The sequence below is a fragment of the Elephas maximus genome, chromosome 12 (genome assembly GCF_024166365.1).
Source record: "Elephas maximus indicus isolate mEleMax1 chromosome 12, mEleMax1 primary haplotype, whole genome shotgun sequence".
NCBI classification, from domain to species: Eukaryota; Metazoa; Chordata; class Mammalia; order Proboscidea; family Elephantidae; genus Elephas; species Elephas maximus.
The window spans coordinates 81552534-81565606 of NC_064830.1; the positions used below are offsets into that span (position 1 = coordinate 81552534).

Consider the following 13073-nt stretch of genomic DNA (forward strand, 5'->3'; position numbering starts at 1 on the left):
ACCAAAGCTAACACTTGCATACTATTTAGTTAGTGCTTTCCCCTTCCCTACCCCTCACCTCTCTTGTTACCATCAAAGATTTTTTGTGTGTGTGTAAATCTTGGTTTTCTATAATAATGGTGTCATACAGTATTTGTACTTTTGTGATTGACTTATTTCACTCAGCATAACGCCCTCCAGATTCATCCATGTCGTGAGATGTTTCATGAGTTCGATTGTTCTTTACCATTGAGTAGAATTCCATTGTGTGTATGTACCATAGTTTGTTTATCCATTCATTTGTTGATAAACACTTAGGTTGTTTCTATCTTTTTGCTGTTGTGAATAATGCTGTAATGAACATGGGTGTGCATACGTCTATTTGTGCAACAGCTCTTATTTCTCTAGGATATATTCCTAGATATATTCTAGGAGTGGGATTGCTGGATTTTATGGTATTTCTATTTTTAGTTTTCTGTGGAGGCACTGTGTCATTTTCTATAGTGGTTGTACCACCTTCCTCTTAGCAGTGCATGAGAGTTCCAATCTTCCTGAAGTCTCTCCAATATTTGTTATTTTTTCCAGTATCAGTAATGTCGGTGTGAGATGATATCTCATTGTAGTTTTGATTTGCATTTCTCTAACGGCTAATGATCTCGAGCATTTCCTCATATGTCTGTTAACGTGAATATCTTCTTTGGTGAAGTGTCTGTTCCTATCTTTTGACCATTTTAATTTGTCTTTTTGTTATTAAGGTGCTGAAGTATTCTACAGATTTTAGAGATTAGACCCTCGTAGGATATGTCATAGCCAAAATTTTCTTCCCAGTCTGAAGTTTCTCTTTTTACTCTTCTGTTCAAGTATTCAATGAGCGTATGTGTTTAATTTTTAGGAGCTCCCCATTATCTAGTTCATCTTCTGGTGTTTTTGCATTGTTAGTTATAGTTTATATTCTATTTATGCCATGTATTAGGGCCCCTAGCGTTGTTCCTATTTTTTCTTCCGCAGTCTTTATCTCTTTAGGTTTTATATTTAGGTCTTTAATTCATTTTGAGTTAGTTTTTGTGTATGGTGTGAGGTATACATTCTGTTTCATTTTTTTACAGATGGATATCCAGTTTTGCCAGCACCATTTGTTAAAAAGACTCTTTTCCCCCTATTTAATGGATTATCATTTTTTGTTAAAGATCAGCTGACCATAGGTGGATGGATTTACGTCTGGGTCCCTGATTCTGTTCCATTGGTCTATGTGTCTGTCATTGTACCAGTACCAGGCTGTTTTGACTACTGTAGCTGTATAGTCGGTTCTGAGATCAGGTAGTATAAGGCCTCTTTGTTCTTTTTCTTCAATAATGCTTTGCTTATCCAGGGCCTCTTTCCTTCCCATATAAAGTTGGTGATTAGTTTTTCCATCTCATTAAAGAATGCTGTTGGTATGTGGATCAGAATTGCATTATATCTGTAGATTGCTTTGGGTAGAACTGACATTTTCACAATGTTGAGCCTTCCCATCCATGAGCATGGTATGTTTTCTATTTATGTAGGTTTCTTTTGGTTTCTTGCAATAGCATTTTGTAGTTTTCTATGTGTAGGTCTCTTACGTCCCTGGTTAGATTTATTCCGAAATGTTTTATCTTTTTACGTGCTATTATAAATAGTATTGTTTTTCTGATTTCATTTTCAAAGTTCTCTTTGTAGATGTATATGAATCCAGCTGATTGTTGCATGCTGATCTTGTGTTCTGCTACTCTGATGAATCTTTTTATTAGTTCTACTAGTTTTCTTGTGGAATCTTTGGGATTTTCTATGTATAGGATCATATCATCTGTGAATAGGGATAGTTTTACTTCTTTCTTACCAATTTGGATACTCTTTATTTCTTCTTCTTGCCTTATTGCTCTAGGTAAGACTACCAGCATAATGTTAAATAGGAGTAGTGATAAAGGGCATCCTTGTCTTGTTCCCATAGATGTTTTTTTTAATGGAGCACCTTACCCACAGATAACATTCTTTATTTTGCATGCCCATCTGTTATTTCACTAGACCTCAGCTGACAGTTTCAGTTCAAGGTTTAAACAGAATCTTACAGTGATAGTTTCAGGGAGTCCTGTAGTTTCAACTGGTCCAGGAAGTCTGGACTTTTTAAGAATTTGAGTTCCATTCCACATTTTTTTCCCATTCTATCACTGTCTGTCTATTGTGGCCTTGATCAGAATGGTTGGTAGTGGTAGCCAGTCACCATCTAGTTCTTTTAGTCTCAGGTCTTATGGAGATTCAGTATCACTCATTTGCAGTGTCTTAGCTTCCCTGTACCCTTTACCAAGTTATATGGCTTGTGAAATCCCACAGCCAATCTGGACCACCTTAAATGGACTACACATTCCTCAGTTTAGCTCCCTTCCTGTGTTCTTTGTTTGGGGTGTTGCCCATCCACAACCCAAGGTGGCCACAGTGAGTCAGGTGCTCTGGATGCCAGCATCAAGAAACTACCAGCTTCTCTGCTTAACCTGCTCCTCCTCTCCCCTATTCGGATACTCACCTCAGGTCTCCAATACTTCAACTGATGTCCAGAGCTCTGAGATCTCAGTCTGTGCCTATTTTTATTCATTGTTCAGTGAGTTAGTTGCAAGGGGATAAATGGGAGCAACTGTTTACTCCATTATCTTCCCAATCTCCTTCCTTTTTTTTTTTTTTTTTAATTCATACATCACCATTTGATTCTTTCCAGGGACTCCAGTTTTTTGGTACATTTTCAATCTCTAATATCTAGTTTACCTGTGGATCTGTTTATTTTATCCGTGCTCTATGCTTTTTCTTGGTTCTGTCCATTGGTACACCTGAGGATTTTGTACTGAATGCCAGGTATTATGTATGAAGATGGTAACATTTCTGCATGAGGTTATCTTCTATACAGAAGATTTAATTTTGCTTTTGACAGGCAGTAAGATTAATGGAAGATATAAACCCAATCAAAGATTGAAGTGATTTGAGGCTGGGTTTAAATTTTTATAAGTACTGGTCTATTTCTTGCCACCCTTACTCCTCGGGTAGTCCTTCCTGAGTCCCATGGAGAGCCTAGGGACTTACCAAGTCATCTACATCATTTATGAATCTATAAATGCCTCAAAGGGAAGAAGCGTGTAAAATATTGGACTCATCTCAATGTATTTTCATTCTCTCATTTTTGGCCCACAAATGTTGATTGCCTTCACAGATTTCTACTACCTTCAAAAAAATGATTTATTTTGTATCCAGTTTTTGATCATGCAAAGTTTTGTCTGCTATAATCCATCATAGCTGTAAGTTGAAGTACTTATAGGTGAGCTTGAGACAGAGGAAATTTAAGTTGATAGAGTCTATACCATGTTGCGTATGTTTTCTCAGTGAAGAGAGTAAAGGTTAGGTTATAGGGTATGAAGTGAGAGAGCCTGGAATTTAGTGATGGAATAGAGTGCTTGAGAAAAATGGAAATGTTTGAAATAACCACTGTTGGAAAATTGAAATGGATGAGAACGAAGTAAAATTATTTGGTTCCTCTTCCCCAACATATATTATAAATATTCTGTATCGTGGATACACTGATCAATATTGTTTCCTCATCCTAGGTAACGTGCTGAAGTACTTGAGGGAAAATAAAGACTGTATTCACTTATGCATTGTTGCACTTTCCATTGAGGAGAAGACAAACGAAACAGTATTGACTGCTTTTTTCAATAATAAAGCATACCATTCACCATCTGTATCTCTCTCAGTGTTAGACAACATTCTCTTCATGTCACTGTCTGGTCCTGATGCTTCCTTAACAGTCTCCAATAAACCTCAGCCATACCATGACATTAATGACTTCATTAGCAAGTATGTTATCCTCTTCATTAGAGTTAGTTTTACACTTTGATTGTATTTCTCCTGCCCTATCTGATTACATTCATATGATAAAAATAACTATTGATAGAAACCTTCATTTTTTACCATGTTCATTTGCTGATACATCTTTTTTGTTATTTCTTCTTCTGTAGGAGTACAAGTGGAGATAATTTGGCCTTAAATGTGCATTTTGGCATGGCTCTTCTGATTAGTGGTTTTTGTCTCCTGACAGTGACTGAGAGAGTCACTAATGCAAAGCACATCCAGTTTGTAAGTGGGATCTACGTCCTTATATACTGGTTTTCTGCTCTCTTGTGGGATTTCATCATCTTCTTCATTTCCTGCTGCCTCCTAATGGTGAGTGTTAGACAAAGTTTCTTGAGGGCTCATTTTTGTTATGTACCACATGGAACATTCCTATTCTCTAATAGTTCCATAAACCTAACTTTGACAGTAAACCATTTTCACATCTCAGGAAACACATCATAAGTTTCATGGTAGAAGCTTTCTCTGTTGTAGTCATTCCTTTATTAGGGGGAAATTTTTTTTTTTTTTTTTTTTGGCAGAAGCAGAACAATGTCTCATGGAACAGCTTCCTATCTGTTTGCACATCAATTTGTGCTGACCCCCAAAATTTCTCTAAAGTTGCTTACCTGTTACCTGTCTCATACTACCGAGTATTGTTCAGTGTTACAATATATTGGATCTTCTGGGGCTATACTGTGGCCAGTTTTTCTAATTTCTTTTGGGATCTATCAGTTTATTTTAAAAAGTTACTTAACATCTGCTGTCATCCAGACACTGTTCTGGGATTCAGTGTGTGTTTTATGTGTTTAAATTCTATCTCCCAGTCCTCCTACTGGAGTTTACAACCAAAGGAGATGTATGCAAGATCACTGTTTATTTAATTGCGGTGAAAATATGCACTGAAAAAGATACACCAATTCAACAGTTTCTACAGGTATAATTCAGTGACTTTGATTACATTATTCAAGTTGTGCAACCATTCTCAATATCCTTTTATAAATTATTCTACCACCATTAACATAAACCTAAGCAAAAAATCCCCCTTTGCTCCTCCCTCCCACTTCTGGTAACCACTAATAATTTCTGGTTTTTAGATATTTGCTTATTTCATATAAGTGAACTCATACATTATTTGCCCTTTCACTCAGCATAATGTTTTCTAGATTCATCTATGTTGTGGCATGCATCAGAACTTCATTGCTCTTTAGGGCTGAGTAATATCCACTGTATGTATACACTACATTTTGTTCATTCATTCATCTATTGATGACATTTCGGTTGTTTCTACCTTTTGTCTATTGTCAATAGTGCTGCAATGAGCATCGCTGTACATGTGTCTGTTCGCATCACTGCTTTCAGGTCTCTTGGGTATATACACTATCACTATATTTAAAGCTAAGCTAGTGCCCAAGAATCCCTCATGTTGAACTTTATGGGAGGAAATGGATTAGAGAAAACATCCTAGGCTGGAGAGCTCAGTGAGATTTTTTGATATTATTCACCTCAAAATCGTGTTCATCTAATTTCTATAAATGAGGAATTAGAACAAAGAATAAACATATATGAATGTACACCACCCCATTTTCTAGTGAAATATGGCCTCGTATATATTCCAGAATCTGCTCAATTACATTAAAAATTCTTCCCTTTGAGTTGTGTGTGTGTGTGTTTTTTGCAGATGGTAGACAGATGAATAAATGCAAGGTATGGTTTTGTTTTTTTTTTATGGTGTACATAGAGGTGAAATCGTGTGGGGGATGGGAGGAAGTTTCTTCCCTAATAATAGGCACCAGGAATTTAAATATGAATAAGACTCACCTCTTAAGCAGTTCACTGCTTAGTAATGACCACAAGCTAACCGTGAAAATGAAAGAATTATAGCACAATATGTTGCTCCTTATCATAAAGGTGTGAAATACCATTTCCCAATCCAAACTATACAATAAAAAAAAAAAGGACCAGTAAAATTACTTCCTGCTTACTTGTTTTTTTCCCTCTTTTCCTTCCTCATTTTCTGAGTTTTGTTCATTCCATTACTTTTATCATTTTCTTCTTCTCCTTATTCCCTTTCTTCCTAAAAATATTTGAATTTATTTAAATTCTGTGTATTGCACCATCAAAACTAGGTAAGAGTGTGTGTGTGTGTGTGTGTGTGTGTTTGTGTGTGTGTGAATGTGTCTGCCTGTATGATGTGTGTATATATTTTGGAATGAAGAAAATAGAGCCCCAAGGTTGAGAAGCATCAGGAAGTTTTCTCTCTGCATATCCTACATAGTGCCACACATAGCACCTTGGCCAGGGAACTATATGACGAAAGTGGTAGAGGGAGTGTTGGTTGTTGGTAGTAGTAAGGAAAGAAAGTCTTTGGTACAGAGACTCCCCCCAAGTTAGAATGAATAACAGAGGTTCTATCTCTGTACATGTTCCATCTTGCTACATGTATCACTGTGGCTAAGGAGCTCCATGCCATCTTCTACTCAAAATTGCCAGGTAGTATGACAAGAACAGACCACTAAGACCACTATCCCTTTATATATTATATTTGTCACCACAGGGACTGGCGAAGAAATTGGCAACATTTCTGACACCATTATTTTCTCTCCATCATTCCCCACCAACTTTTGCAATACACAAACACACTGAGAGTATTGGCATCAATCAGATAATTCCTGAACTTTAAAATAACCTGTGTTGTTTTAGTTGCATTCCACAAATCTGTCATATTGAAAATATTTCCTGATTTAAAAAATCAGATTTTATAAGGCTATTGATTAATTACTAAGAAAAAAAAAAAAACTAAGAAGGATATTATAGTTATCTTTATAATTAAGACTTAATTGTGGTCAGAAGATATGCCATGAATGATTTCAATCACTTTAAAGTCATCGATGATTGTTTTATGATCTAGGAATTGGTCAATTTTGATAAATGTTTTATGAGCAATTAAAAATTCTATCTGTTCTTATATTGTTGGAGTTGATTTTCTACGTATGCCAGTTAGGTCAAACAATATGATCATTTCAATAGATGCAGGAAGAGCCTTTATCAAAAGTTAAAATTAATGCTTACCCGTGATAAAACATCTCTGAGCAAACTGGGAATAGAAGAGCATTTTCTCAACCTGATAAAGGGCATCTATAAAAATAGAAATTAACATTATGCACAAGGAACACATTCTATCTAAAATCAGGGCAAGAACATGTGTCCATTCTCACATGTCTAATCATTGCACTGGAAGTGTAACAAGTACAACAAGGTAAGAAAAAGACATTTTAAAACATAAATATCCATTCAAGTCTTCCACTTATTTTTTGAATTTTTTTTTGTTGTTAAGTTGTAGAAGTTTTATAAATGTGTGTATATATACATATCGGATATTAGTCTCTTGTCAGTTCATTGCAGCACTATTCACAATCAACAAAAGGTGGAAACAACCTAAGTATCCATCATCGAATGAATGGATAAACAAAATGTGGTACATACATACAATGCAGGACTACTCAGCCATAAGGGAAAATGGAATCCTGATTCATGCTACAACATGGATGAACCTCAAAAACCTTATGCTAAGTGAAATAAGTCAATCACAAAAGAGCAAATATTGTATGACCTCGCTTACATGAAATAACAAGAATAGGCAACTGTATAGAGACCAAAGTTTATTAGTGGTTACCAGGGACAGGATGAAGAGGGAATGAAGGAATCATTGTAGAGGAAGAAGTGTTTGTTTATATTAATGGAAAATTTGGCAACAATAATGGATGGTGGCTGCACAAGATGATTAATATAATTGATAGCACCAATTGCACACCTGAAAAATGCTGAATTGGGATTGTTGAGGAGGCGGGGCCAAGATGGCTGACTAGGTAGAAGCTACCTAGGATCTGTCTTGCAACAAAGGCTCGGAAAAACAAGTGAATCGATCACATACATGACAATCTACGAACCCAGACCATCAAACACAGATCTAAAGAGTTGACCTGAGTGACAGGGGAGAGAAAAGCTGCGCCCTGAAGCAGCGGCTGCCACTGGAATCGGCATCCCGCACCACAGCCTTGAGCCCTTGCGGTTCCGTGATGCTGAGTGGCGGGGCTGATTGCGGCTTGCTGAGGCGGGGCAGGCATGGAACACAGCCCTACCCCTAGCCCCCTGGGGTAACCTCGGTAGAGACTCAGCCAGTGCAAGAAGGCTACACACTGACGCGGCTGACGAGAGAATGAGTAACCACGGGGAAGGAGCGACTGTTTTCGGAGCGTGGAGCCAGCACTCCAGTCAGAAAACCTTGGCGCCAGGCTATGGACTGGGCACAGGGGAGCTGAGCACGGCTTCCTGAGATGGTGCAAACACAGGACACAGCCCCAGCCCCCTGAAGTGACCGCGGCGGAAGCCCAGCCAGCGGAGGCAGGCAGCGCAATGACGCAGCTGAAAGGAGGAGAAGTCACTTGGAGGCAGCGACTGGTTTTGGAGCCTGGAGTGCAGTGTCCCAGCCAGGGAACCTTGGCGCTGGGCTTTGGACTGGGAGCAGAGGAGCTGACCAGGGCTTCTGAGACAGCGCAAGCATGGGATGCGGGTCTGACCCTCAGGGGCAATCTTGACCCAGCCAGTGCACACAGGCTACATGCCCCTCGGGAATCTCAGATAAAAGTCACCACCAAACAAGAAAAGTAACTTTGTCTATATTGCTGGGTGCTACTCTCTCCTATCTATCTGGTCCCTCCCCTCCCTGCTCCAGGCGGCTTCATTAACATTGGAATTTCCTGGGCCAGGGAGTGAGGTGCTCTGAGGGTTTTTTTTTGTTGTTGTTGTCTTTTCCTAACCCATTCTCCTGGCCTGAGAGAAGCAGCTACTAAAAACCCAAGGACCAAAAATCCTTCCCTGACTTCCCTAAATTGGAATAAAAATACAGAACCAGCTCCAGCCAAGCATATGAGATACACAGTCTTTGGCTTTCATCCGTACACAGAACAAGGTGGCTATTATAATGCAAAGGCAATTCTGATAGAGATCTGACTATAATTGTTTTAGCAGATCACTGGAAAGACAAGTTTCCCAGGTCTGATATCTCTACCTATTAAGCAGTGACCTCACTGATCCACAAAGGGGAACTGTGGGCTGAAGCTCCACCCAAACCAGCTAGCCACCTGCCAAAGGGGCCTGAGGATACTGACACCTACCAATCTTTAGAGGTACATGCATTGGGTGCCTACAGTACAGCTGCAGAGCCCACCCACCAAAGTGCTTTAGGAATAGAGACACACCTACCTCACTGGCACGTGGGGGAAGGCTGTCAGCATCCTGCCCCCCCTCCGGAGTGTGACCCCCTGCTGCTACTAGAATCTGGTGCACATAACTATCACCGCTACTCCTCTAAATTAATACGAGACAGTGTACACCACACACTTGGTGGCCCAAAATCAGATTCAGTTCAAGAATAGTGGATGGACTCTTAGGCTTATATATCTGGTAACAGCCCAAACAAGCTGGTAATAGGACATAAGTGATTCAAAGGCTACAACAATCAAGACAGTGCAATCTAGTAGCCCATCTGCATATATTGAAAGAAAACAAAACAAGATAAGGCTCAGTGAGCAAATATAAAATAAATCATTACAATATCTTATAGCTGGCTCGGAGACAGCAGTCGATATCAAACTACATAAAGAAGCAGACCATGATTGCTTCTACAACTCCCCAAATTAAAGAATCAAAATCTTTCCCAAATGAATATACAATCCTGGAATGGCCAGATGCAGAATATAAAAAACTAATATACAGAATGCTTCAGGACATCAGGGATGACCTCAGAAATGAAATAAGGCAATCTACAGAAAAAGCCAAGGAACACACTGATAAAGTAGTTGAAGAACTCAAAAAGATTATTCAAGGACAGTGGAAAAATTAATAAGCTGCAAGAATCCATAGAGAGACAGCATTCAGAAATCCAAAAGGCTAACAATAAAATTACAGAATTAGACAACTCAATAGGAAGTTAGAGGAGCAAAATCGAGCAATTGGAACGCAGAGTGGGGGAACTGGAGGATAACGGAATTGACACCAATATAGCTGAAAAAAATCAGATAAAGGAATTAAAAAAAAAAAGGAAGAAACACTAAGAATCATGTGGGACTCTATCAAGAAGAATAACTTGCGTGTGATTGGAGTTCCAGAACAGGGAGGGATAACAGAAAATACAGAGAGAACAGTTGAAGATATGTTGGCAGAAAACTTCTCTGACATCATGAAAGACAAAAGGATATCTATCCAAGATGCTCATCGAAACCCATATAAGATTGATCCAAAAAGAAAACCACCAAGGCATATTATCATCAAACTTGCCAAAACCAAAGAGAAAGAGAAAATTTTAAAAGCAGCCAGGGATAAAGAAAAGTCTCCTACAAAGGAGAATCAATAAGAATAAGTTCAGACTACTCAGCAGAAACCATGCAGTCAAGAAAGCAATGGGATGACATATATAGAGCACTGAAGGAGAAAAACTGCCAGCCAAGGATCATATATCCAGCAAAACTCTCTCTCAAATATGAAGGTGAAATTAAAACATTTACAGATAAACACAAGCTTAGAGAATTTGCAAAAACCAAACCAAAGCTACAAGACCTACTAAAGGAAATTGTTTGGTCAGAAAATCAATAATATCAGATACCAACACAACACAAGGTCACAGAACAGAACATCCTTGATATCAACTCAAACAGGGAAATCACAAAAACAAATTAAGATTAATTTTAAAAAGGAAAAATGCTCAAAACAGGGAATCATTGAAGTCATTATGTGAAAGATCACAATAATGAAAAAGAGGGACTAAATACAGGAGGCATAGATCTTCCATATGGAGAGGAAAACAAGGCGATATAGGACGATACAAGTTAGGTTTTTACTTAGAAAAATAGGGGTAAATATTAAGGTAACCACAAAGAAGTCTAACAATTCCATAATTCAAAATAAAAACCAAGAAAAACCTAATGACTCAGCAAACATAAATTCAACTACTATGAAAATGAGGAACACACAATTTACAAAGAAAAACACCTCAGCACAAAAAAGTAAGTGGAAAAATGAAATTGTCAACAGCACACACAAAAGGCATCAAAACGACAGCACTAAACTCATACTTATCTATAATTACACTGAAATGTAAATGGACTAAATGCACCAATAAAGAGACAGAGAGTCTCAGACTGGATAAAGAAACACAATCCATCTATATGCTGCCTACAAAAGACACATCTTAGACTTAGAGACACAAACAAACTAAAACTCAAAGGATGGAAAAAATATATCAAGCAAACGATCAAAAAAGAGCAGGAGTAGCAATATTAATTTCTGACAAAATAGACATTAAAGTTAAATCCACCACAAAGGATAAAGAAGGACACTACATAATGATTAAAGGGACACTTTACCAGGAAGATATAACCATATTAAATATTTATGCACCCAATGAGAGGGCTGCAAGATACATAAAACAAACTTTAACAGAACTGAAAAGTGAGATAGACACCTCCACAGTTATAGTAGGAGACTTCAACACACCACTTTCGGAGAAGGACAGGACTTCCACTAAGAAGCTCAATAGAGACATGGAAGATCTAATTGCTACAATCAACCAACTTAACCTCATAGACTTCTACTGAACACTCCACCCAACAGGTGCAAAGTATACTATTTTTCTAGCACACGTAGAATATTCTCTAGAATAGATCACATATTAGGTCATAAAAGAAACCTTTGCAGAATACAAAACATCAAAATATTACAAAATATCTTCTCAGACCACAGGTCCATAAAAGTAGAAATCAATAACAGAAAAATCAGGGAAAAGAAATCAAATACTTGGAAATTGAACAATACCCTGCTCAAAAAATACTGGGTTATAGAATAGACTAAGGAGGGAATAAAGAAATTCATTTTTTTTTTAAAGAAATTCATAGGATGCAACGAGAATGAAAACACTTACTATCAAAACCTCTGGGACACAGCAAAAGCAGTGCTCAGAGGTCAATTTATATCAATAAATGCACACATCCGAAAAGAAGAAAGGGCCAAAATCAGAGAACTGTCCCTACAACTTGAACAAATAGAAAGCGAGCAACAAAAGAATCCATCAGGCATCAGAACAAAACAAATACTAAAAATTAGAGCTGAACTAAATGAATTAGAGAACAGAAAAACAATTGAAAGAATTAACAAAGCCAAAAGCTGGTTCTTTGAAAAAATTAACAAAATTGATAAACCATTGGCCAGACTGACTAAAGAAATACAGGAAATGAAACAAATAACCCGAATAAGAGACGACATGGGCCATATCACAAAAGACCCAACTGAAATTAAAAGAATCATATCAGATTATTACGAAAAATTGTACTCTAACAAATTTGCAAACCTAGAAAAAAATGGATGAATTCCTAGAAACACACTACCTACCTAAACTAACACAATCAGAAGTAAAACAACTAAATAGAACCATAACAAAAAAAGAGATTGAAAAGGTAATCAAAAAACTCCCAACAAAGAAAAGCCCTGGCCCGGATGAATTCACTGTAGAGTTCTACCAAACTTTCAGAGAAGAGTTAACACCACTAAAGGTATTTCAAAGCACAGAAAATGATGGAATACTACCTAACTCATTCTATGAAGCCACCATCTCCCTGATACCAAAACCAGGTAAAAAAAAAAATTATAGACCTATATCCCTCACGAACATAGATGCAAAAATCCTCAACAAAATTCCAGCCAATAGAATTCAACAACATATCAAAAAAGAATCCACCACGACCAAGTGGGATTTATCCCAGGTATATTTTTTTTTCTTATGCAAGGTTGGTTCAATATTAGAAAAATCATTAATGTAATCCAGGATATAAATAAAACAAAAGACAAAAACCACATGATCTTATCAATTGATGCAGAAAAGGCATTTGACAAAGTCCAACATCCATTCATGATAAAAACTCTCAGCAAAATAGAAATTGAAGGAAAATTCCTCAACATAATAAAGAGCATCTAAAAAAAAAAAAAGTTTTTTTTTTTTTTTATACAAAGCCAACAGCCAACATCATTCTAAATGGAGAGAGCCTGAAAGCATTCCCCTTGAGAACGGGAACCAGACAAGGATGCCCTTTATCACCGCTCTTATTCAACATTGTGCTAGAAGTCCTAGCCAGAGCAATTAGGCTAGACAAAGA

General features: G+C 37.5%; 1 protein-coding gene across 1 annotated transcript in view; it reads left to right on the forward strand.

The window, feature by feature from the left end:
- The window catches only part of LOC126087505 (phospholipid-transporting ATPase ABCA3-like), a 239836-nt gene that overhangs the window by 179226 nt on the left and 47537 nt on the right, over positions 1 to 13073 (forward strand). Inside the window, exons 20-21 of the mRNA XM_049905036.1 lie at positions 3585 to 3834; positions 3999 to 4204. Of these exons, the coding sequence (XP_049760993.1) occupies positions 3585 to 3834; positions 3999 to 4204 (456 nt within the window). The remainder of the gene's footprint in view (positions 1 to 3584; positions 3835 to 3998; positions 4205 to 13073) is intronic.